General features: G+C 42.7%; 1 protein-coding gene across 4 annotated transcripts in view; it reads right to left on the bottom strand.

The window, feature by feature from the left end:
* Positions 1–27,592, bottom strand: part of HSD17B3 (hydroxysteroid 17-beta dehydrogenase 3) — a 910,057-nt gene that overhangs the window by 337,079 nt on the left and 545,386 nt on the right. For all 4 annotated transcript variants that reach the window (XM_078675687.1, XM_078675688.1, XM_078675690.1 and 1 more), the window contains exon 4: positions 18,749–18,856. In XM_078675687.1, coding sequence (XP_078531813.1) covers positions 18,749–18,856 — 108 coding nt within the window. The remainder of the gene's footprint in view (positions 1–18,748; positions 18,857–27,592) is intronic.

Here is a 27,592-nt window from a genome sequence, read left to right as displayed (position 1 = left end):
CAGAACCCTGGGGGGAACGCTGGACTCCTGTGAAAGTCTGAGAGACAAATTCTGGATTCTGCAGGGCAATGTGTTGTGTTTTAGTATAAACTGCAAAACTAACATGGGATGCAGAGAGGGTGGAGCCCCAAAAATAACAAAAATCATAACATTGGAGACATGCTAACAAGCAGTGACTGTCCTATTTGCAATAATAGGTCCCTAAAATTTATACTGACATATACTAAGTTGAGGGGCTGTTGGAAACAGTACATTGGGAAGGAGATCAACGATAGTACCTGGTCAAGTATACTAGAATAAACCAAAACAGTGACAAGGAGTCCTCAGATACACTTATCTCAAATAAACTATTTACATCAGATATCAGACCGATCTGTTCCTTCTGAGAATGGCAAGATGTTCCCCTGGGTGCTTGAATCTTGCCCGAGGTGTCAACAGAAGGAAGCAGAATTCTATCACATTGTATGCGATTGTTCACAGATTCAGGTTTTCTGGGCTGTCATTATGAAACTCACAATTGACGTCTTGTTCTTAGACTCTTCATATTAGAATGATTAGGAGAAATTCTGTGATATGCATGGTGTGAGTAAATATAAAGTGAAATATGGACATAGTATCTTTACACTGTGTTGTACCTTTCCAAGTGGCAGCCGGTAATTTAAGCAGGCATGGGGTGTGGGTGTGCCACACACACACATACATACTCCCACTCACTCATCTACATCCACACTCACTCACACCTATATATATACCATCATGCACATATACACTCACAATTCACGCCCATATGCACACACACACATACCCATTTACAGCACCCATGCACTAATAAACATATATTCACACATACACATACACATGCATGCATGCATCAACATAAAAAAAAGTTCTGTGCTGCAGCGGTGAAGCCTCTGAGGATCCTTGGGGGTTGGGACTGCTGTCTTCTCTCATTGGCTGACCGAGTAGGCACCAGTCCCTTACTTGTCACAGAGTGGGATGGGTCAGTGAAAGTTACTGTTCCCACCCCACCCTGTGATTAGGTGTCACTGATTGACACTCACACCAGAGCACTGCAGAGCTTAAAACGGAAGCGCCCATATCTAAGGTTATTAGTGGTGCTCCCCATCGTCATGAGGGGAGGATCTCATGGCATTTTGCAGGGCTGAAGATGTCACACCCAAAGGGCTGTGAAATTCTCAGCCCAGCAAAGTTCAGCTCAGGCAGCCAGGCCCCTGTGCATTTAGCCCATATATAACGCATGGCTGCTAGACCTGAATATAAAGAGTGTCTGTCAGGCCGGCATTTGTTGAGTCTAACAGAAACTCTTTATAGCTGAAAAAAAGTGGGGACGGGGCCCCCCAACCCTTAAGGATGGCCTGCTCCTGGTCCTTTCTGTTTCAGGTTGTCCTGTGCTTATCCCGAGGCACAGGAAGCTAGCATGTGCAAATATTAGAATCTGGACCACATAAACAAACTATACGGTATTTAGCCAAGGTTTTGGTTTTATGAATTGTATTATGTATAACTGTTCTATTGTGTCCAGTGACCCTACGAGAAGACCTGATTCTCATAATGAGAACACTGGCTCATTATAAACTTCCCGTACACCATTAGCCTTGTATTTATCATGGTGTTTACTGTGCATTTTCAGTGACTTAATGTTTATACTGTAAATATTTATATATCTCTATATCTGAGATAGATTTTTCTGAATGCAAACCAATTTGCTAGGTAGTAAGGCTTTATTGCTGCTTGAATTACTGTTGTATTTTATCTAGACTTATCCCATGCACTCTCTAGTTAAGACTTGGCCTGCTGGCCTACAGGTATTTGAGAGTCAAGGGTGGTCCAGCGCAAAGAGTCCCTTTCACAGTAGTGGGTACATGATGAGCAGGTAAGCACCGTGAATGGTCGTCAATGTAGTGTGAAGAGCAGGCTGGGAATTGCGAGCAGGCATCCCTATAGCATGGAGTTCCTATTGTCATTGCGGATGGTTGGGCTGGCTCTTCGTGATGGCGTTCTCTGCGAGTGCTTGATACTGTAGCACAAAGGGTCAGGCTGTCGGAAGTTAGGTGGGCTGCGCGAGTGACAAGATTTTGAGGCCAACAGGGCCGTTTCAGTTGTGACGAGCCCAAAAACTTAACTTCAACATCTCTGAGGCCACACCAAGGTTCAATGACCTGAGGGATACCACTTGGGGCTCAGGGGCTTAATCCAATTAGATCTGGGTGCTGGTTCAGGTGGTTGGGAGAATGTTATGTTCCTGTGGCTGGGAACAGGAGGCCAGCAGACTACCCATTGTGTCACTCTGGGAGTCCTGGATTCAGGTGCAGGTCAAAATCCCTCTAACTCAGACATGAGGGCTGCAGGGCAGCAATCCAGCTGGTCCAAATCCCTCTAACTCAGGCATGTGGGCAGCAGGGCAGTAGTCCAGCAAAGCAGCAGTCCAGCAGAGTGGCAGTTCTTTCAACAGCACAGCAGATTTTCCACATGGGTCCAGAAGCATACTGAAGAGTTTATGTTTGAGGTCCAATATTTATGCTTATTTCTTCCTTTGAAGTGGGAGAATATACTAGAGGTTCCCCTTGAAGTCCACAGCTTCCTGCCTTTCTTGTCCTGGCTTTCGCCTGGCTGTAGGGGTTATTCAGCCCTTTGTTTGGAGGCAGAACACAGCCTTTTCAAGTGTAATTATGGCTGTGCCCAGCTCCTCCCTCCCATCATGCCTGCGATGGCCCATCCAGGTACACATAAGCTCTCTATTCTATGCGGTTGTCTAGAAGGAATACACAAAGCCCAACTGTCAATTTCACCCAGTCTTGTGACCCAGAGACAGGCTGCATGCACCAAATGGCCAAGGGAGGAAAATGCCAATTTCTAAAAGTGCCATTTTCAAAACTATATTTCAGAAACCAACTGTCCAATAAGATAGAAATTATTCATTACAATTCCAAAGACACCAAACATGAACTGATTACCTGTTCTCATTTGGAAATTACAGCTTATTAAATGTAATAAGTGTCATGTGTCCCAGTAAGGCCTAGAGGGATACACTGCCATTCTTACATGTACAGAGGTTTCTTCCTAAAGTTGCTTTCACTCTCACACTAAGGGCCTGATTCACAAAGGGGCCCCAAATTCATTGCGGAGGCCTCGCAGTTGTGGGGGTGTCTCAGCAAGCAGAATTCTCATTATGGAGATTCAGCCCGAGTGCAGAGACTCCCCCATGACTGCGGGGACTCTTTGTGAATCAGGTCCAATGACGTTTGTCACAAATTTGCAACCGTGACAGTCAGAATTAGTTTCTAGGGTAGTATACTTGCTTACAAACTAACTTCACAAGAACACTATCATGATACCTTGACAGATCATGTACAAGGCTAATACATACATTCTGCAAATACGATTATTTGTTTTATACATATGGCAACAGAGCTATCTATTACACATAAACAATGGCAGCCTGACCAAGATCTTGGCCCAAGGCAAGGATGCCTTTTGTTTTAAATAAACATCTGTTTCCATGTGTTGGCAGAGAAGCACTTTGCTGTCGTTTGCAAGGTCTCTACATTCTGATACCTGGACCAAGCAGCCTGCTGATATCTTTAAGCGGGATGTCCAGCTCGAGACCAGGTCAGGGACCTACATTCTTTCCCTTCAGGTAACTGTGATTTGATCATCCAGTTCAGGGATTATTGGCAGAACACGTACACCCGTCCTACCCATTTAGGTTAGGGGATGCATACTAGCAGTACAACAGATTTCTATATTATTTTAAATTCTTGCATATATACATTTTAGCACGTTGGTGGAACTTTTCATTCTGTTCTCTGTCCTAAGACTTATAATAGCTTTTATTAGCTTCAATCTATTGATCATTGCAGCAAATATATTTTATACAATCATCACGTTGGTTCATTAAATATTTAAAATGCCCCACTGTGTATTACATGTATCTTTCTTTGAGAGGAAGAGAGCATGAGTGACTGAGCAAAACGGTTCTAGATCTGGAGGATCAGAGTTGTCATGTTCAGCAGTTGTGAGAATCATTTGCTACCCGCCTAGGGTTGGGGAGGCTTATGGTGGCACTGTGAGCTAGCTGGCCTATAGGACAACATATCTTGAGGAGGTGCATGGAATCAGTCTGGCACCATCCCAACTGTTACGCTGTCTACAAAGGTGCAGTTTCTACTGTAGAGTGGAAATAAATGACATAAGGTAACCTCAATTTCATCATATAGGGAGACATGCCTTGTAGCAGTGAAAAATGAATTGAAGAGTTTTTCACTATCAGGACAAGTAAAACCTAAAAATACATGTCCAACATTTTAAAGTTACCACACCCAGCACTCTGGGCTGTCCAGGGCCTTCCCCAGGGGTAACTTATATGTATTAAAAAGGAAGGTTTGGACCTGGCAAAAGGTTTATTTTGGCAGGTCGAATTGGCAGTTTAAAACTGTGCACCCAGAGGCTGGAGTGGCAGGCCCGAGACATGTTTAAAGGGTTACTTAAGTGTGTGGCATAATCAGTGCTGCAGGACCCTAGTAGCATTCAATTACAGGCCCCAACATACACGTACCACTTTACTAGGGAATGGCACAATAGGTGATGCCGACAACATCAAGTTGATTCTCTCCCTCACAGATGAACACACAGCTGCTAAGAGCAACTTCCACAATGGGATGAAGGCAGTCACCACCTGGATGAAGGGCAGCTGCCTCAAGCTTAACTCAGACAAGGCCGACGTCCCTATCCTGGGCTCCGGATGACTCTAGGTGGCCTGCAATGCTCAGAATCTCCCCCACGTCCACGGACAAAACATGAAACCTAGGCATTATTCTGGACTCCTTGCTCTCAATGAACCACCAAATCAATGCCGTTTCATCCTCCTGCTTCCACATGCTCCACCTCCTTTGTAAGATCTTAAAGTGGATCCCCATACAATCCAGGAAAACGGTCACCCATGTGCTAGTCAGCAGCAGACTCGGCTATGGAAATGCACTCTACGCCAGCACCACCCTGAAACTAAAAAAACCTGCAGACCGTCCAGAACACCTCCGCCAGACTCATCCTGAACATCACATGCTGCAACCACTTCACCGGCCTCCTGAGAGACGTTTACTGGCTACCTTCAAAACAAGAGAATCACCTTCAAGCTTCTCACACATGCCTACAAAGCCCTCAACAACGCAGGACTTGCATACCTCAACCACCGGCTCTCCTTCTACACTCCCAACAGACATCTCCACTCCAACCAACTGGTCCTGGCCACCATACAATGATCCGTAAGACCACGATTGGAGGAAGATCCTTCTCCTACCTCACTGCGAAGAGCTGGAACTCCTTGCCTCTGCATCACAGATAATCACCATCACTGCCGTAATTCAGGAAGGACCTCAAGACCTAACTCTTTGACTGAAGCGCAGAACCCCTCCCCCACCCAGCGCCTTGAGACTCTCCCAGGTGAGTAGTCGCGCTTTATAAGATTACTGATTGATTGTTTCTGAAGTGACTGTCCAAGAGTGGGTTCATTCTTGTTGTCTCCTCATCTGAGAGCAGAGCCCATGGTTCTCCCTCTTAGTTGCTGCTGAGTATGCAAAGACCACAAATCACCTCCAAGTTCTGCCCATTAGTCCCGCCCCTTCCAGTTACTAGTATGCAACAGTTTTTCCACCGTTTTCCAGGCTGATGCACAGTGCATTTTTTTTTACAATTGCACATTGAAAAGCGATCTGAAATCCTTGATGGAGGTGAATGCATCGTTGGTTTATTGGAGTGCAATCTCTACCAAGGGCAGAGTCATAGTTTCCCCTTTTAAATATGCTGAATATGTAAAGGCGTCAAATTACCTTCAGGATTCACCCATTTTGACCAGCCCCTTCTGCGTTAGTAGCAAGCAACGGTGTTCCCGTCATTTTCCAGGCTGATGGACAGTCTGTTTTCTCTACAATTGCATTTTGAAAAATAAACTGAAATCCTTTTTGGAGGTGAGTGCATCGTTGATTTATTAGAGCGCAATCTCTTCGGTAGTGACTATCCAAAATGAGTGGGTTCTTTCTTGTCTTCTCCTGTCTGAGAGAAGAGTCCATGGTTCTCCCTTTTAATTGCTACTGAGTATGCAAGGTGCCAAATCACTGCCAAGCTCCGTCCGCTTTGCCCCGTCCCTTCCACGTTTGTAGTATGCAATTTCTTCCTGCCATTTTCCATGCTGATGGACAGCTCAGCTTCCCAAAGTGACCTGAGAGCATCTCCCGCCGATTCTGATTATATGTTTGGCCTGTTTGGCCCTGGCCCTTTTACATTAGTAGTATGCAACGGTGTTCCCGCCATTTTCCAGGCTGATGGACCACTCAACTTACCAAGGTGACTGGAGCGCATTCCCGACGATTTTGATGGCGCATTCTTGATGCAAAGGAATATGAGCACATCTCTACCAAACAAAAAAGCTCTTACTCCAAATAATTAAGCAGCAGTACCCTTGTTTGATGGAGATTCCACTCTTTGCTTGTAGTTTTGTCAAATTCTCTATACGAGGATTAATTTTGTCACTGATTTCTGTATGAAGACGCTCAAGGAACAATCACTGTCAAAATACATGTACACATGGTCAATGGTCGTTTATGCAGCTGTAGTGTAGGGTATGCACTAGACATTCACCCAACGAGGTAGAAAGTACTCTAGTTGGATAGCTCTTTTATTTCAAATTCAGCCCCAGAGAATGGGATCCCTGGGCCAAATTCAGCTTGAGGGGGCACATGCCCCCACCCTTTATTAATTACTCAGCTCCAGAGGATCGGGTCCTCGGGCCATATAAGGCTCGGGGAGGGGGTTTGCATGCCCCCTTCCTTTTTAAAAAATAATTTGGCCCGGGGGAATAGGGTCCCTGGGGCCCAAAAAGGCTCAGAGAGGAGGGCCGCTTGCCCCCTCCCCTTATTAATTACTTAGCCAATGGGGATGTGGTCCCCAGGACCTAATAAGACTTGAGGAAGGGTTACATACCCAATCCCCTGGTGCCAAGACATATATATTAAGTGAAGGAGGCTTGCAGCCCCCTCCCCGACTTTTTATTGGAACTGGCTACAGGGGATAGATTCCTCTTGGCTAAATAAGGGTTAGGTAGTTTGCTGCAAGCCTTTTTCTCTTAGTATATATATCTTGACCCCAGGGGATTGGGTCCCAGGGACCGAAGGCCAAACCTACGCAGCCCATGCCAAAGGCTATACACAGTTTGTGGTTGGCATCCTGCTAGGGGTTTGCCCACAGGGCCTGGCAAACAGGCCAAGCCCTGTGGCCAACCCCTGCTGTACATGGCCAAAGGCTGTGTGCAGCATGGGATAGACTATCCGCAGGGAGTTGGAAACAGTGCCTAGCTGGAAGACTAACCCCTTGTCACGCACAACCAAAGGGCCTTTGCAGCATGGGGTTTTCTGCCTGCTGGGAGGTTGGCTAGCTACAGTTGGGTTGACCACAATGCCTGGCCATAGGTCAGGCCCTATTGCCAACTATCTCCGCCACACACAGCCAAGCTATTCTTCAATAAAAAGATTGACAATATATTTATTACCGCTACACATCTATGATGCATTAGGAGCACATACGTTTTGTAAATACTTGCACCCACTAACTGGACGCAGGCTGTACACTATTAGGTAGAAAAGTAATATGGTAGTTAAATTACTGATTTTATCTGGGGATGAGGCACACTTGTTCTTTTGGGGCAGAACTCTTCTCACTTCCTGGTGGGATGGCTGACTTCCTGTTCCCTTTGGCATTGGCACGCTTTTTGCTTTGAGGTATTCCCTACCCTTGTGTCAACACTTGGGGTATTGTGGCCTTCTTGAGTAACCATAACTGTCCCACTAGGCTCCATCTGGGTAGTTGCTGTGGGTTTTATGCCTGGTCTCTCTCTTTGCACTCTGAGTACCTGAAGATGGTGGCTTACGTTCTTGGTTTTAGCCACTTGCATCCTTTGTCTGTTGGGTGTTTGCTTCCCTTTTGCATTGGGCCTTGTTCCCTTCTGGTCTTGGAGTTTAGATCATTATCACCCTCCTCCTACTGTTCCTTCTGGGTGCATGGAATACAATGGGGTGTCTTGTTGTGAACTTTTACCTCTTGCAGCTTTGTTGTATCCACACTTTGTATGTTGGAAATCTTTTAAACCTCCGTTCTGCAGTTTGTGCTCTTTGTGGTGTATCCCCTGTTCCAATAGTATGCTGGGATAGTGGTGTTGGCAAGACAAAAAGATGATGGACAGAATGCTGAACATTGTCAAACATTCACCTCAGTACAGCGATATGGGCCTACATCCATATTTTTTTTGCTCACCATGCCATTCAAGCCATTCCAGTTTGGACTCAACCACATGCAAATCAGTATTGAACCTGCTCCCCATGGGAACAGACCAGCCTGAACTGTCAGATCAGATCCTCTCTGGACTGGGCACAAGCATCCTGGGACTGGCCTATGTGTATCATCCCTTATCAGCCAGGCTAGCTTGAATTCAATGGCACAGTGAGAACGGGACGCATGTCTGGGAATACCCTTCCCATTTAAGGCGACTACAGAAACACAAAGAGATGATGGACGAAACATTCACTCCCAGTACAGAGATCTGGGTCTAAATCCATCGTTTTTTTGCTCCCCATGCCATTCAATCCATTCCAGTTTGGACTCAACCACATGCAAATCAGTATTGACCTTGCTCCCCATGGGAACAGTCCACCCTGAACTGCCAGTCCAGGTCCTCCCTAGACCAGCAACAAGCATTCTGAGCCCAGGTTCGAGGATTCACCCTTCATCAGCCAGGCTAACTTTAATCCAATGGCATAGTGAGCACGGGACCCATGCCTGGACATACCCTTCCCATTTAGGGTAACTACAGCAACACAAAAAGATGATGGAAGGAATGCCTAACACTGTCAAACATTCACTTGCAGTACGGAGACTCGGGCCTAAATCTATAGTTGTTTTGCTCACCATGCCATTCCAGTTTGGATCCATCCATATGCAAATAAGTCTTGACCCAGCTCCCCATAGGAACAGTCCAGCCCAAACTGCCAGACCAGGTCCTCCCTGGACTGGAAACATGTATACTGGAACTGGTTTTGGGATATCAGCCCTCATCACCCAGGCTAGCTTTAATCCAATGCCATAGTAAGCATGGTTCCCATATCTGGGCATACCCTTACCGCTTAGGGTGACTATAGCAACAAAAAAAGATGATGGACGGAATGCTGAACATTGTCAAACATTCACCCAAAGTACAGTGTTTGGGCCTAAATCCATCATTGTTTTGCTAACCATGCCATTCTAGTTTGGACCCAGTCATATGCAAATCAGTCTTGACCTTGCTCCCCATGAGAACAGTCCAGCCTGAACTGCCAGACCCTCCCTTGACAGGAAACAAGCACTCTGTGACCGGGTTCAGGGTATCACCCCCTCACCAGCCAGGCTAGCTTGAATCCAATGGCATACTGAGCACGGGACCCATGTCTGGGAATACCTTTCCCACTAAGGGCGAGTATAATGACACAAAAAGGTGATGGACGAAATGCTGAACATTGTCAAACATTCACCCCAGTACAGAGCTCTGGGCCTAAATCCATAGTTTTTTGCTCACCTTGCCATTCCAGTTTGGACCCAGTTATATGCAAATCAGTCTTGACCCTGCTCTGCATGTGGTGTATGCACCGTCTTTGTTGATTACAGTACTGTGGCGCCTGCTTGGTCCGTCCTGCAAAAGGCAGCTTACTCTGCTCCTTCACTATACGCGTTTAATTTCTTTACCTTTCGTGGCTCCTTTGGGGTTCCATGGTGATGATGGCATGTTGGAACATGAGCGTAGGTTGTTGGATGCTCAAGAAGTGCTTCATCTGGTTACTCTGCAATTTAACTTTGGACCTGTTCATTCTGGATTCTATTACTATCGCTCTCTGTGCTTCTTGTTGGAATGGAAGCTTGACATTTGCTGGCCCTGCTTTGCCTGCTCTTGCATGCCTTCTTGTTGGGGACTTTAACTTTTCCAAACTGTCACTTTTGGCTCACAGTTTGCCCAGTGCTTCATGTGGGCCTTGGACAGGGACATCTGCACTTGGCTGTTTGTTATCTTGCTTCACGTTCCCCAGTGTTTCCTGTGCCAGTATGCTTGTATTCTTGATGTCCTGCATTTGCCTAGCCTTATCTGTGCTCTAGTATGGGGTGGCGTGCTTCGGTGAATGGCATGCATGTATTTCGTCTTCTGGGCTTGTTTCCTTCAATGGCATACCTGGTCCTTGCCTTTGTGTATGGTATACATTCCCTTAAGCTTTCTTGCTCTTTTTTTACCCTGCTGTGCCTGCTCCTCTGTGTTGGGTTTAGTCATTGTATCTTTTGGAAATTGATCTGCTGACTTGTTAGTGCCTGCTGGAGAAATCAAGTGTGCTTGGGGTTGGGTCTGTTTTGGGAGCCTCTGTCCCCTCTCACGATCTCAGCCTTCTGGTTTGGCATTATCGTTCATGCCTCTTCCCCTATGGTCAGGTTTGGCGATATTCTCTTCCATGGGATCTCGTTTTTGCTTGAGCTGTTTAGTGCCTGCTGTGCTGGAGGGTCTTTGTGCTACTTTCTTTTAGTCCCATCTGTCTCTTTCCCTGTATTGCTGTGAGTTAGTGCTGTTGCCTTTGGCTTTCATGGCTCTATTAATGGCTCTTTTTGGCCGCTATTGAGGTTGTCCACTAATTTTGTGCCCATACTCCTCTGGCCATAGTGTTTGTGCCCTTGGTGAGCTTCTAGTGCTTGTTGGCTTGCTTTGGCACTTGCACTTGAAGCTTTGTCTTTTTTTTAAAACGTTTTTATTTATTTAATTGAAACATATAGTCAATTGCCTTTTGTATTGGTACAGCCACCCTGCATAACACCATCTTATCAATGTATAAACTTTCCTGACCCGGCTGCCCATCTAGTTCCATTACCTTGTTCCGTCTCCTCCGGTGGTTCATGAATACGCTCAAATCTCTACAATACCCTCAGTTGCCAGACCCTTTGACCTCAGTGCTCTACAATGCCCCCAGGCCATCACTTGGAGCCATGTTGATCTCCTCCTCTATCGATCATTCTCCAATTATGTATACACAACAATCAGACTTTCAGGATAGAAATGAGTGGCACCACATCTGGCATCGTCATGGAATGAAGCTTGTGCATGCCCACCTGCTACTGCTCACAGAGGCAGATGTGTGCTCACTATGTATTTGAGACTACGTGTGGTTGGGAGGATATATTGTTCCCCAATTATCTTTTTTAGAATTAACCTGTATTTATTGATTCATGTGGGGTGCAACACTGTTGTATGAATATTGCCAATTGTAAAACTAACCATGAACATATAATGTTTATGTGAATATTAATCTTTGAACGATAAATAGAAAAATTGTGAAAAAAAAAGGAAAACCGGTGTTTGACCAGTACACCTGAGTTTTATTTCATTATATTGGATATACTGTAAATAGTGTATTCTGCATATTAAATATAATGTTGTATTTAAAGACAAATGAAAGGCAAAGGTTACTGGAAATAGTCCCTCTCAGGGACATTTTGTTTTTTGACTTAATTACCCAGTATACTGGGGGCATATTGGGTTGAGCTAGTGTGGTTAAATATAGTTTCCGCATACATTGGTCTGCAAGGGCCCTTGCTAGATGAAGTGGCTTACTGTTGAATTGCTTTCATTTTTGTATTTGTTATTTGTGATATAGGTTTTTGAAAATATTTGTGTGTTAGCTGTTTTTGTTTTAGGTATAGTAATTGTTTGTGGTTTAGACAGTATTAGCTTAGAGAACAGAACAGGAAACACTGATTTATACTGATGAATATATTGCAAAGATAGAGGGTGATCCATCTCTACTTAGACAACAAAGAACCTCGATAACCCATGTTCAGCAAAACACAATAATAGCTAACTTGATAAGACTACATAAAAAACTAGTAAGGACTAAATAACATGTTAAATTCCTTACAGACTGTCTCAATGCAAATTTATCCATATAGGCCTCCGGGTATGGAATGTACCCATCATTTTGTAGATGATGAAGATTTCAAAACAGGTGTTAGTTTTGTATCACATAAGTGTTCACATAGCTGGATGGTCCTAAGCATCGAGGTAGCACTGAGACATATAGAGAAGATCAAGAAAGAAATAGCTGAAATGGAAAAGAAATGTATGGAGACTCAAAGTGTTATTAATGCGAAGGACTGTTTGAAGAAATTAGAGGCTCCTATCACAAAATTCAAACAGAATAGTATTCTAAAGAAAACCTATAAACTCCAGAAAAATACTAGAAAGTACAACAAGGACCTAACCTACCCTTATCTAAGAAAATAGTTTTATCAGCAAGGCTGTACTAATCCGGATGGGTTCTAAAAGAAAAACATCACATTTGCTGATACTACATCAGATTCAGATAGTGACAATTCCAATCAATGCGGGAGTAATCTGGGTTCTGGTTTGGAGTTGTCAACCTCAAGGTCAAATACCCCAATGGGGCCAAGGGAGAAATCTCAAATGATGATGGTTCAGGAATCAGTACACACCAGTCTACTACCAGACCAGGAACCAATATTACGAGTGGTAGATTCATTTAATAATAATAATACATTGGAAGTAGTTCTGATTTTTTACTTATCAGATCAATTAAGTTCTACAAAACTGGAGGTGTTGAGCGCTGGTCTTGTTTGTATTAACCTTTCGGAATGATCCTTTTACCACTAATATTGAGTTCTTTCAGTTTTTCATGACTTTAAGATTGAAATATATTTTCACTAATACACCTGACAGCAGTACACATGACATCATAAGTTTACACTCTCCATCAACCTTTTAGCAATCCTCAAATCCTATGCCAACAGAGATTTTAACTTTTAAAAATGTGGTATTAACACAAGCAAAATTGTTGATCAACCAACTAAAATATAGGAATTACAATCAGACAAAATCCCAAAGTGAAGCTTTACCTACTCTAACTAAATGTAGGAACATTGTAATAAGAATCACGGATAAGGATGGAGGGATCATAGTTCAAGATAAGCTTGACTATGATAATGAGGTTTTGAGGCAATTACAGAACCCTTTGCATTACAAACAATTAGCAAGAGATACGACTTTAACAATCAAAAATCAAATTTCAACACTAGCCACTGCAGGTTTGATCGCAATGTGGTTAAGCAAAAAGGAATTTGATTATCTGAACAAAGAGGACTACACTAAAACAGTATTTTATACACTACCTAAAATACATAAAAATGACAAAAAGCAACCAGAGAGTGCTGCAGGGTGCCAATCCATTCTAAAACCGCTGGCAGAACATGTAGATTTTTATAAAACCATATGTCCCTGTGACTAGATCTTACACTAGAGATAGCCTATCAGTAAGCACACAAATTGAAGGGGAGACTTTTGATGTGGATTGTAATATTCTTGTGATGATGGACATCAAAAGTCTATACACAGATATTTTACAATCTGAAGCGCTGGAAGTCACATGAGATATCCTTGAAACTAGACCTAAGCCACAAAGAAAATACCTACTCGTTTTAACTCGGAGTGTACAAGGATTGCTTTGGAATAAAGGGGCATATTACCAAGATTAAGCGATATTTATCGCTTAACACGGTTAGTGGCAATATTATTATCGCCGAGCTCCGCCGATTTTTATCGCAGATAAACCTTGCTATTATCAAGGTTTATCTCAAAAGCGATAAAAATCGGCCGTAATGCATGAATATCACTGAAAAGTCCGAGATATTCATGCATTTCCGAGCTAATGCTCTTAGCCATGTTATCCACCTACCATTGGATAACATGGCTAAGAACTGCTCTGGGCAGGCGTTAGCTTTTGGAGATATTCGCGCTTAGCGCAAATATTTCCAAAAGTACTCCTTTGTAGGTAATAGGAGATAGCGTCGCTAACATCTTGGCACGCCCACTTTGCATGTCATTAGCGATAAATACCGCTGACATGCAAAGTGGGCTCCAAGATGATCGCTATCTCCTACTAGCTGATGCTAACTGGTGTTAGCGACAGCTAGGTAATAGGGCGATAAAATTATCGCCACTTTAGCGGGAAAAATTCCCGCTAAACCGGCGATAAGGCCCTTGGTAATATGCCCCAAAATGACTTCCGTTTTAATGGTGATTTTTATGCCCAAATAAAAGGAGTTGCGATTAGTGCAATATTTGCCCCAGACACAGGTAATCTGTATGTTGCTCCCTTTGAAGAGAGGAATATCTTTAATATAACTAATTCATATAAAATAACATCAAAAAGTGGCTACCCTATATAGATTACATCTTGTTAATATGGCAGGGATCATCCGCCAAACTGCTTCAGTTTCATGAGTGGTTGAATAGTCAGAATGTTAATCTACAGTTCAGCCTTGAATATAATACTGATCGGATCAACATTCTTGATCTAAAGATTACCAATGAGTCAGGTAGCCTGAATATAACTCTTTATACCAAACCTACAGCAAGTAACACCTTGCTAAAATATACAAGTCATCATCTGAGAAACTATCGAGACAATCTCACTTTTGGGCAGTTCCGATGCAGAAGACCAAATTACATCAGAAAAGAGGATTGTTTTGAGGAGGCTAAGGTACTGGCATTCAAATTGGCTACTAGAGTTTACCCATATAGGTTGGTAAAAAATTCTCTAGAACAGGCATGTGTTATGATCGGCACTCTTTACTGAGAGTGAAGGATAGATAGAACCAGTTTTGCCTACTTTGTGTGACCACATTCTGTACGGAGTCCATTGGGATTAAAACGATCATTCTTAAAAATTGACGCCTCCTGGACCCATTACATACTCAATGAGAGAAACCTTTGTTCTCCTTTAAGAGGGCGATAAATTGAAAAGACAGGTTGGTTACCCCTTTTTGTAGGACACTATGCATGTAGTAATTGCACTGCATGCTCAACCACAAGTGTCACAAAATCTTACATATTACACAAAGGAACATGGGAACTGAAGCAAGTTTTTAATTGTGGGTCAAATAATGCAATTTACTCTATTGAATGTCCATGTGCATTACAATTAATTGGTAAAATTATACAAGAAGTTATAAAAAGATTCATCCAGCATCAATCCAGGATGCATTGCAATGGTGCTAGTGCTCCACTTGTTGACGATTACAAGACTATCCCCCAGATGCATCAAGCATCCATTTTGCGATTCCTTATTAGCGAAAAATAAGGATTCGTTAATAAGGAAAAGCTAAATTCCATACATGAAGAACTCGCTTAAAAAATAGCAATTTCTTAAAATTCCTTAATTGCGAGTCGCAAATTGCGAGTCGCAATTAAGGAATACCTCCCCATTCATTCCTATGGGCCTATGGGCCTAGTATTTGCAAATTATCATGAAGTTCAACTTCATGGTAATTTGCGCCCCCGTTTATCGAAATCGCTAATTTTTTTACTTTAATGCATTGCATTTAAGGAATCTCAATTTGAGATTCCTTAAATGCAATAGCAATTTAAGTAATCGCAATTTTGCGATTTCTTAAATTGCGATTTTTGCATTTGGAATGCTGCATCCCAAATGCAAAAATACCGGTCGCAAAGGGGCAGATTCTAAGAATCTGCCCCTTTGCAAGTGGTGTTTAGCTTGATGCATCTGGGCCACATGCTCCAAACACAATGAAATGGTGTATCCTGGAAGTTGTAAAGTGCTCAAGGAGAAAATATCATGCTGACCATTTGCTCTCAATGAAGGAGAACAGGTGGATTTGGATGGCCAATACGATTAAGAAAGATCTTAACCAGCAAGTTGAGGGGCATGTTTTGTACACTCTCCTAACATAATAACTGATGGAGTAATCTAGAACTGTCATAAAATATCTTGTCTTGACTGCTGAAACCTGCATGGTTTGGAGCATAACAGAGCACGTAAAGACGATTCACATGCTTTGCCCGCAGCAGTGTCCTCAGCGGTGCACTACACTTTTAACCCAGTCTTCCGACTGGGTTATGGAGATTGCAATCTTTCATTAGGCCCCGAGTTGAAGAAAGCGGATGAGTGCATGTCGAAAATAAGTGGTGTAATTGGCTTGCACGTGGGTTAGAGTTTTATATATATATATATATATATATATATGCAAAAGAAATATTCCTTTTTTGAAGAAAAGACGAGGGACACAGCGGAGCACAATGAGGCAGCTTTAATCAAATCTGTGGCATGACGCGTTTCGGGGCAATCCCTTTCTCAAATGCCAAATGTTGAATTTGCAGTGGACTACTAGCAATTCCTTTAAATAGTCCCACCTCTTTTTCTAATAAAGTGAGCACACCTGACCCCTAATTCGCTCGAGGACCACCCATGCAAATTACGATGGAAAACTGCATCACTCACAATGCAGCACAATGATCGTCCGGGGCGGGTAATGCTGAAAGCCTGGATTACAGTACTCACGGTGAGTGAGGGGCCACATGAGAGCAAGGTCAGGGATGATTATGCAAGTTCAGATGTCAGGAAGGCTGCCTCAAGTGCACCTACTTCCAGCCGCACTTTCCCACTGCAGGCAAATAACTGGAGACGACAGCACAGTGTCCTCGTCTCTCCATTCAGTGATGGAATGTCACTGTCAGCAGTTTCACTTCCCTCGTAGGTCGGGTGGCAGTCCTCAGCTGCCGATAACTCGGAGAACCAAAAAAGTGTAGCCACTGTTGTCTGTGATGCTGAGGACGCTTAATGGAAGGCTCCCTCTTGCGTGTCATATATATATTGTTAGGAAGCCAACATATATTGATTTTTCTTAAAACATGTTTTTATTTGTAATCTCGGGGGAGGTGCAGGCCACGGGGGAAAGAAGCAAGAACTCCAAAAAAAGGGCAATTTTGAAAATTCTGGGGGCAGACTGGGGGCAGGAAGTAGGCCTCAAGGTTTTCCCTGTATACAATACCTCCATCTCCTTAGGTCTCAGACTTAAGGTACACTCAAATCTTCTCAGTCACTACACCACCAGTCCGGTCTGTTACTAGGGACGTACCACACCCCCACCTGTTTGATGTCAGTGGGGTCCTCCTCCCTCAGATTCATGTCCAACAGGTCCTCCAACATAGAACCCCAAAGCGCCAAGTCACAGTCTGTGTTCTTGTCTGTGCACACCAGACGCAGTCATCACTCTTCAGCTGGGCCTCATTTGAGCATATCTGGCAATCACCTATCTACTGTTGGACACTATTCTGCAACAAATAAATGGCCACTAATCTTTTAGCCAGGATCAGTCCCAGGAGAGTTAATCCATGTTACATTTTGGCCCTGCACCTGGGGGTGGGAAGCAACCCCAATAGGCAGTGGTTGACTGATATCTCAGTGTATACCTGTGTTTTCGCTTGCAATGTCCTAGCAATCAGACCCTAAAACCTCATGTAGTTTTCTGCAATTCCACGTTATATGCGGAAATGATGTCAGGGCAACAAATATTGATGTTGGATGTGATTCATGTCTACAGATTACCTCACACTGGAAGAACTTGCTCACATTAAGTAAGGTAAGATAGCAATGTGCTTATGTGTTTTGTTGATTTGTTTTTGATTGTAAAATCCAGATCTTATACATTTCCTTGAATTTCCAGACTGGTGGTTGAGTTGTATGTGAGTTAATTAATATATCCATGAGTAGTTTTTGGTATACTCACCTGTTGTAGTGATACACGTGGAAGTAAGGACGGATGGGCACAGAGAGCTTGCACTTTTGGGATAGTCATTAGGAGGCACTTTCTGGCTTTTTATTGAGTGGCTGTCATGTTTGTTGGTATAGAGGTGTCACATTGTGGGCAAGTGGTGCACATGGTGCTCTTTGGTGTACTGTTCATGTTTACTGATTGTTATTCTTTTTATTAGACCATTCAAGTGATGGTCCTTTATTGGGCATTTCTACACTGTGTCCTGATGATGGTTTTGTGAACCTCTTGGCCTTGAGAGACCGAAACGTCAACGGTTACTACTCTCTAACAGCAGTCACAGTGATATTTCATTTATATGTCCATAAGATTCTTGGAGCAAAGAAGAAGAAACCTAATTGAACTGTTTATTTAAAACTACATGTTGTAAGGAGGATATATTGTTCCCCAGTGATCTTTTTTTTAGAATTAATTTGTATTTGTTGATTTGATCATGTGGGGGGCAACAGTGTTTTTGTATGAATATTGTCAATTGTAAATCTAACTTGAATATATATTATTTATGTGATTATTAACCTCTGTATCATACATAAAAAAATTGTGAAAACAAAATAAGAAAAAATTGTGCTTGACAGTACACCTGAGTTTTACTTAATTATATTGGTTATATTGCAAATGGTGTCTTCTGCATATTACTTATAGTGTTGAATTTAAATCCCAACGAAACTCAAAGTAGACTGGAAATACTCCCTCTAGGGACATTTTGTTTTTTCACTCCTGGCACTCTTCAGGGAGCAGCGTTTCTTTACTCCATATCTGCCAGTCCTCACAAAGGTAGGTTCCTTCTGTAGTCAATCAGTACAGCCCAGTCATTGAAGTAAAGGAACTCATCCAAAGCTCTTATGGAACCAGCCATATTCAGGCAAACTTCACATTATCATCCCAAAGACAGATAGACAAACGAACAGATGCCCCCAACTGAGAAGAGAAACTACAGCCCCCTTGCCTGTTTCAACGCTTAACAAAAAGACATTTTTCAACCTATGAAATAAAAAACAATTTGTGTGTTTTTAAGAAGATGTGAACACCTTACCTAAGATCCCAATCTCCAGTCCTTCAAGACCGTTTTTGATGTCTGCATATATATTGTCCTTTGTGAAGTCAGCCTGGATGATTTTCACTTTCTGACCTGTGCTCTCCTCTGTAATAAAAACACAAAGTAATTCACCCAAGAAGTATTTATCATCTTTATCCTGAAGGACTTGCTTTTTGAGAAAGCAGACTTTAAGGAGAAACATACTGCTCAGCTTAAAAAATGTCCAGTAGTGCAAGAAGATATTAGCAGCACATAATTTTACTTCTCCTACTCCACTTTCCCCTTTTTTACTGAGCATTCACATGCTTTCATACTGTTTCTGAGATTGAAGTATTAACCTTTATGACCAGAGATAAATCCAGAGATAAACCGACAGCTCTCTCTGCAATATTTGATGGAGTACATTACTCTACTCCCTTGGATTATTTTTTTGCAACTGGTACTGCTCTTGACCTGTTTCATTCTTATCTACTGAACCACGCATTCTCAGTTTCTATGAAAGGGTCTATAACTGCCCTTTTCTTTACCTTCCCTTCCTTTTCCTAGTTCTAGCTTGGATTTCGTCCTACTTTCTTAAACATAATCCTAAAGAAACGAGACTCACGTTCTACCTGGTCTTCTCTCACGCCTCCTTCTTTACCTATTTTTTTCTCTTCCGCCTAATGTTCTATCTCCCCCTCTGCTCAAAATCTGGGCTTTGTGATTACTCTTAATTTTGATAATGTGGTGTATTTGTTTTTTTAAAACTTGTCACCTTAATCTGTATATTTAATGTAGAATTAGGTCATTGATTTCTTTCTCTTACACACAACTACTGGTTCAATCACTTGTTCTGTCTTGTTTCAACGACTGTTACACCACTTAGGTCTGGCTGGCCAAATATATCCCTGACGCACTTCATTCATGTAAAATTAATGTGTGTGTGTTCTTTAAATTTCCTTATTATGTGCACATTGTTCCTTTTCTTTCTCAGCCTCCTGGGGTTCCTCTGCACTTGCAATTTAGATTTCAGTTTTGTTGGTTGTAAATTTGTCCACTCTCCTTTTCTCTGTTCTCTGGTTTCCCTGTCCACTCCTTGTAGCTATCTTCTCTGTGCTCATCCAATTTTTGTATATTTGTTCTTTTGTCAACTAAATAGTGGCATTAACTTTCTCTTTATAATGGATGGGTGTCTAGATTATCATCATCATCAACAACTTTATTCAGTTTTTACAAGAAAACCATAAAAGTCAAACAACACCTTAAAAAAAGACTCCATCAAATAATTTAACACAAACAATACATAATACAGAGTTAAAGCAAACACTTTTGATGGATCCATAATAAAAAGCAATTTCACATTACCACAGTAACCCAGATTATCCTAAAAAAACGAATCGCAGTTGGACCGAAGCTTAATTGCAGTGCATAAAAAGCTAAGATTTTATAATACTGAGTTGCTTGAAAGCAGTTGTTAGAGGGTAAAAGCTGGTCTAACCTGCCTAAAATGAACTTTCATAAGAATCGGAAAAATAAAAGACTTTCTTGGGACTTCAATAAAAACCACAAAACATTAAAAAGTGAATCATATCCTGTGGAGACTTTCCGTCGCAGCAACAGGGTAAGAGACACTGCCCTCTATAAGCACCATGGGGATGAGCTAAGAGATAATGAAAGAGGTCCAGATAAAATCGAGTAAGTAAAAAGCGGTCTTGAGTACTTTTGAACCATTAGAGTTATAGGGCTCAGTGAACGGCACTGTCTTTAACAGGGAATACCTATGAACACTGGGCTTCTTCAACTCCTCTGTTTCCCTGACCCACGTGCGCATTTTGAAGAAATTCTTACCCAGCACATATCCTTTCTACAAATTCCCTCTGGATTCTCAAATGGGTTAGCCCTTCCCATGCTGGAAAGACTTTCTCTAATATACACTAACCAGCAAATACGGTTAGAATAATCAAGGAAAGACAATCCTTCATAATTTCTTTACATAGGTCGGCTTCCTTCTTCATCCAGATTTTCATCCATAATGAAAATGGACGATAGGCCAGCACATCTGAGAGGAAAGTCATCCCAAGTTCTTTGTGGGCCATAAACAATGGAATACACTGAGGTAAGCAGAGAATCCATCTCAGAACGTGTTTTCAACAGATTGCAATACGACGTTCTCGATATAACCCCAAATCTCACTCCCATAGGTGACCTTGGATATACAATTCGCTTTGTAAAGCTGCAAAAGTGCCCCGATCGGTCTACTTCCTCGTCTGGAAGTACAATTAAGGACAAACGCAATAGCCCTTGCAAACTTCCTCTTCTTTCAACTTGTCAATGAGCACCAATTCAGAGCTGCATCAACACCACACCTAGATATGAACAGACGTCGGTCTTCGGGACCTAGGTAGCCCCCACCAAAAAAGTGCAGGGCTAAGCTGGACGCTGGCCCACATGCATGATAAATGATTTGCTGTTATTGACCAGCAAGTCCAAGTGCTCCATGAAATGTACACAGGAGTTCAAAAAGTATTTTAAACCCCTTGCTGTCCACCCCATGAGGACAGCATTATCAGCATACAGAAGGACAGGAAAACTTCACTTGCCCACTTAAGGGGAGTCAGTATTTAATTTCAAAAGGGCCTCCTCCAAGTTAATAAATACAAATTTAAAAAAAGGGACCAGGATACACCCTTGACGGACCCCTCTCTGTATACAAAACTCACGGTATAGTTTGAAATCCTTAGAATAGTATACACAGCTTTGGTGTCTCGATCGATGCCAATAGAGAGCATTAACTGCCAGAGCTTGGATCTGTTAACGCAATCAAAAGCAGATGACAGATCAATGAAAGCTAAGTAGATGGTGCCAGTATGGGTGTCTGTGTGGTTATTGAAGACCATGTACAAATTTAAACTCTGGTCCATCATTGAAAAACCAGGTCGAAAACCATATTGGACCTTGGTCAGGATATTATTGTCATCTACCCAGCTAGTGAGCCTACCAAGGACCATGCGGTCCACCACCTTTACAACAAAGTTCAAAAGGGAGAGTGGCCTATAACAATGAGTGCTGTCCCGATCTCCCTTTTTAAAAACCGGGACAATGGTAGATAATGCCCAAGTGTCTTGGCGGCGAAATATGACCGCAGCATTAATAGTTTCAGTGATATGGGTACCCAGATGTCCAAGTTAGAAATATAGAGGTCTGGTGGAATCCCATCAGGGCCTGGGGCCTTATTTTTTGTTAGAACCATTATACCTGTTCTAACCTCCTGTGCGGTAAATAGGACCCCACATTTACCCTCACCGATAACCATGATAACTCTTGAAGAGGGTTCAGACTGGAACATGCCCTCAAAATGACTTATCCAATCATCCTCTGAAATGTTGGTGTTCCGTGAATTGGCTCTATCTACTGCTAGAAACAGGCTATTGATGTTGCTCCAGAACTTGGGGAGAGGATGTAGCCTTGAGTTTAGAGCTGTCAACCTCGAAGCTGGAGAACCGAGTTTGAGTCTCGGCAACGATGCTCAACATCCTGGGATTCTGAGTAAATCACTTAATCTTCTCGTGCCTAACAAAAATGAATGTGTCCGTCTGTAACGAAACTGGTGCTCATGTAAAGTGCTCTGATACCCGATGTCTCGGGTCTAGTTCGCGCTATATAAAACTCTTTAAAAAAAATGCTGGCCTCTACAAGGTCTGACCAGGCCCCCTCTTTCAGGGCTGATTTACGTTTTGCCAAGGCAACCCTGTATTGTCTGAGGTACCTCTTGACAGCCAGGGAATCTCTAGGTGTGGCACTCAAATCTTCCTTCAATCTTCTGGAGGCGCAGGAGCACTAAAATCAAACTATCTCGGACCTCTATAAGAGGGGTGCCTGCCTGAAGCCCGCGATAGGTTGGCTATGGCTCCTGACATACTTCCAAAAGCCTCTAGGATGTTTGAAGGTGTTTCCGCCCTATCTGAGCAAATGGTGAACTCTTTGGAACACTGGGTGAGCAGGGACTCATAAAACGAATCTGGTATAATCTATACCCACTTCAATCTCCTCCCCCCGTCCACTGCTGTCAGTGCCCCCCTTGCTCTATTATTGGCAAGTTTTTCTACCCGAGGCCATCCAGTAGAGACACACACCGGGTTATGGTCACTGTACATGCTCTCCTTTACAATAAAATCCAAAATATTAGAAAAAATGGTGTAGAAACAAAAAAGAAATCAATAAAAGACTCGCAACCTCTCCCAGTGAAAGTGGGGACAACATCCTTTTTGTCCGGGGGCAAGTTGTTATAGGAGACAACAAGTCAAACTCATTCAGTTTGTTGTTAATTATAGAGCCCTGATGGGTGTGTTCCATATGAAGACCGGTATCGCCTGCACATCCCATATCTTTAACCACCCCAGACCTAGGGTCCCCATATAAGCAGACATTTAAGTCCCCTGCAATGAGAACATTCAAACAAAACTGCTTACTCTGGGACAAGTTTCTCAGACAAAAACCCAGCCATTTAATATTGCATACTTCGGGAGGACTAACTACTGCGTTGTACATTTTAAAGCAATAGCGTACTTGTCCCCCTAGATAATGGCAACACCTGGAAGGTGGGGGAGTCTTGAGGCAACATGACAGAGCTGACTTGGACTGCTATAGAAACAAAACTGACCAAACCCCCCTTCGCTTTTCCTGCTATAGAGGTTTTAATATTCACAAAACTGTTGAAAAAGTATCTTTTGGTATGATGTAATTCATTGTATACTCATGATTGCTGATGGAGCAGTGTAGTTTTTTTTTTTTTTTCAAAAAGACCTTTATTGTACAATTGCAGACGTTACACAGCTTCAGGCCTACAACCTCCGGGGCCGGCCGCCACCATACCATTCGTACTTTGTATGTTTACAATTACACAGCCCATGAGCCGTCAACCCGGAGGTGCGGCGGCGTTATAACTTCTCGCATGCAAGTGGTTCGCAATCAGAGTGCAAATTCGTATAGGTCTAATTTTGTATTTTATAACAAGAAACAGAATAAACATGAAGTCACCACATCTGGTCATCAATGCTACAGAAAGTGGGCGTATCAACCCTAATCCGGCCTTAGTTGTCACGTGTCTGTGTCGTGTAGGCAGGTCTAGGACCCTCAACCTTGCTGTTACCGCTCTCGTCCATGCCAGGGCGGTATCTTACTACAAGCTAGTGTGACAGAGTAGTCCACCCATCTCTCTCCCCTTCCCCCTTACTTGTCCAGGTCTGTGTTTCTGTCCCTACTTCGCCCCCCCCATCTCCCTCTCTAATCATCTTCACCCTCTTCGTCTGCAGTGTAGTTTTTTTAACACCTTTTGCTGCCATTGTATACTCTGTGCAGTGCTTTGCTATAAGCTCTATACTGCATGAATAATTAAATTGCTCGCTTTTGGTCAGGCTCATGGGAGAAGGCTGGAGAGAGGCTACTGTATGACATTTACATAGAATCAGGGAGAATGTAAATTATAGGCATGCACGTCTATGGTGGGAGATAGAAACGTGTCACATTAAAGGTTGGTGGAACAGGTTAAGAGGACTTGACATAAATGAAGAGTAGCATTAAAGCTTCATCATGGGATGGTCGCACAAGCCAAGTATAATAGCTTTATTTGACTATGTGACTTTAGATTTCAATCAAGGAACAGTGACAAATGGGATCTATATAAATTTGAAGAAGGGTTTTGGGAAGGCCTTCTAGAGAAGGTATAGAGGCTCAGCTCAAGGACAATTAACGTGAATCTCTGTGAACGGCTGAGAGCTGAATCGAGCAAGGCACTGGCAAACATTCAGTGACAATTGGGGAGAGTGAGGCAATAATTCCTGTTTCTAAGAAATAATTATTTTTTCAATTCATACTCTATGAAATCAGGGGATATATTTTCAAAGAAATTGCGCAGCGCGTCACTGCAAGCAACTTAGCTGCGCAACCTCATTTAAAAACATGCAGGGATGTGCTGTATTTACAAGTATACGGTGCACTCCTGTATTTTCACTTGCACTAAACCAATCTGCCTAGCACCAACTCAGACAACCATACCCATGGTGCAAGGGTGCCTGCATTGCAGGACAGATTCCCTGCAACTCCATCCATGTTTCAGGGATGATTGTTTGTGTGCAGGAAGAGACACATTCCTACACATAAACAACCTTAAAGGTGATTTGCTTTGTCTATGTGTGCTGCATTGAAAGAGCAAAAACGAGGAGAAATACAATTATTTCTCCAATTTAACACCTGCCATTCAGTGGCTTTAGTTTGGCACTACCTCAGATTTATACATCCTTGTAAATCTGGGGCAGTGTAAAAAAGCAATGGATGTTGCGGTGGAACGCCCACAGGAATACCCATTGCACGCCCCTTTTACACAGATACTGTGTGAAATGATATTTACAAAGCATCATTAAGCCATGCAAAGTGGCTTAACGCCGCTTTGTAATATGGAAAAGGGATGTGCTCCACTGGAGCGTCCTATAAAAAGTGATGCTCTGGTGGCGGAATGCTCTTGGCTCTAAGGAGCTGTGAAAAAGTACCTCCTTTACATTGGTTCTTGTCCTTCTTCAGTTCACTTTTGTAAGTATTGCTGTTTAAAGACTTTGGGTCACATGTATCAAAGTAAGGAATCGCAATTCCTTATGCATGTAGAAATCACAAAACAAATTGCGATTCCTACACATTCCTTAATTGCGACTCGCAAATTGTGATTAAGGCATGGCTTTTTATTAATTCCTAAGGGCCTAGAGGCCCATATGAATGAATGGAATTGCATTGCTCAACATGTGAGTACCAAATAGGTACTAGGAAATTGCGCAAGCATTTTGAAGGGCATCTGTGTGCACCACCATGCACTTTGAAAAATGCATTTTTTTGCATTTTTCAAAGGAATTGCAAATTACCATCAACTTGAAGTTGATTTTAATTTGCGATTCCAAATTGCGAAAACGCACTTTGCAAATGCATGATACATTGCATTTATGAAATCACAATTTACGATTTCCTAACGGCATTCACAATGAAGGAAATCACAAAAAATTGCGATTTCTTTAATTGCGAATTGAAAAAAAGGTACATGCATCGGAAAGGGCCATTTTGCGATCGCAAACCACCGAATATTTTTGCATTGTTTGCGATCGCAAAATGGTTTGATGCATGTGCCTCTTTATCTTTAATTCCTCTGGTGCTGTCTGTGACTTCATCCTGTTTCTTTTACAAAATTTGCTCCGTCCTCATTAAAGAAACACACTTATGCCTTGATTATGAGTCGGAGGAACGCCAGACTCGCGGAAAGCAGTGACGGTCCAGTCACCACTGCACTGGCGTTCCCACTGCCCCATTATGATTACAGCGGTTGTACCGCCATTGCAGCGCTGATGTCACCAGGGAACAGCTGTTCACTGGTGGTGGCGCGATGGTGTAGAGCTTGGCATGAACGCTACGGTCCAGCCAAGCACATTACGAATTTCCTCTCTGCCCGGTTTTCATGGGGGTTCCTCCTCCATGAAAACCGTTGTGCAGAGGAAGCAAAGGGGACCCTACAGGGCCCCATTGTGCCTCTGGGCCCTAAGGTGCATGCAAGGGAGCACAACATGTGCCCCCCCTGTGGGCATGCATGACATATACTGCACAGCATGAACTTTACAGTACATGCTGTGCAGCAACTTTTTTTGGTGTTCCGATTGCGGTGCCCATTTTCAGAGGTACCTCCGTGGGACTGCCAAAAAAAGCCCTCCAGACACGAGAAAAACTGACCACGGGGTTGGCAGTGCGGGAGCGAGCCGCCAGCATTGCGGTCTGCTCCCGCACTACCAAACTCGTAATCAGCCCCTTAATATCTTTGTGAAAGTGTTTTTTTCAAATCTTCATTTTGGGTAATAAATAGGCATAAATATTAATAATTTAAAGCTGGATCCAATATTCAACTACCGAGGTAATGTGTTTACAGTTTAAACAAGTTTAATAAGAGGTATAGAGTGTTTATTAACTTAATTTAGTTGTGCCACATTTTTATGAAAACTCCATCTTGGATAAGATGATTGCTGTTTCTGTCTTACACTCCTGCATTCAAAGCCTCCCATCATGTTCCCCTGTGCATCTTTTCTCCTCACAAGCTCTGCAGAAGTGAAGCCTGCTGGTGTAATAAATGCCCTACTGTTATGGATACAGAGCTTAGAATTAACGTTTTCGTGTTCCTGACATGTTGCAAATTCCAAGACCTTTCTGCTGTAGTTAAATATTGACCGGGTCCTATTCATTCACGTAAAATTATATTTGGAAATATTTCATAAATATTTTCAAACATCTCCAGAGGCAATAGCACGGAAGATACTGTAACAAAACCCTTTAACTTTTTTCTATTGGGAGAACAGTATGAAGTACATTTGGGTTTTCTGACATTTTTGGGTGTCTCAACATATGGGGTATGGTTATGGCTCCCATAGCTGTTCGGGGAATGATTGGTTCTTGGCGAGATCATGGTAATGCCATTTATTGAGGACTACCTATCTTTGAACTAAGCCCACTTCATTTAAGTCTAAATGCGGTAGCCAGTCTTTTTGTAAGCATAAAAAGATATGCCCATATCTCAAAGATTTTAAAAGCACTTCACTACTCATGATTTCCAAAAGCATCAATTACAAAGCCCCTTAACCAATTTATCATTCGCTCTACAGTTAGGCAACACTCTGTTTAACAATGAAACACCAGGTTTACTTCCCCCACAATTTGTTGACAATTTCCTTAGTGCACAGACCACAAATAGTAGGGAAATGTTTTTTACTTTTGCACCCACAATCTGGAACAATATGCCCTTACCCTCGCATGGGATCTAATTTGCTTCCTTTCCTTACGATA

This window comes from Lissotriton helveticus, chromosome 2_1 (genome assembly GCF_964261635.1).
Source record: "Lissotriton helveticus chromosome 2_1, aLisHel1.1, whole genome shotgun sequence".
Taxonomy (NCBI): Eukaryota; Metazoa; Chordata; class Amphibia; order Caudata; family Salamandridae; genus Lissotriton; species Lissotriton helveticus.
Note: the sequence above shows the minus strand (reverse complement) of the source record. Positions and strands in the feature narration are given on the sequence as shown.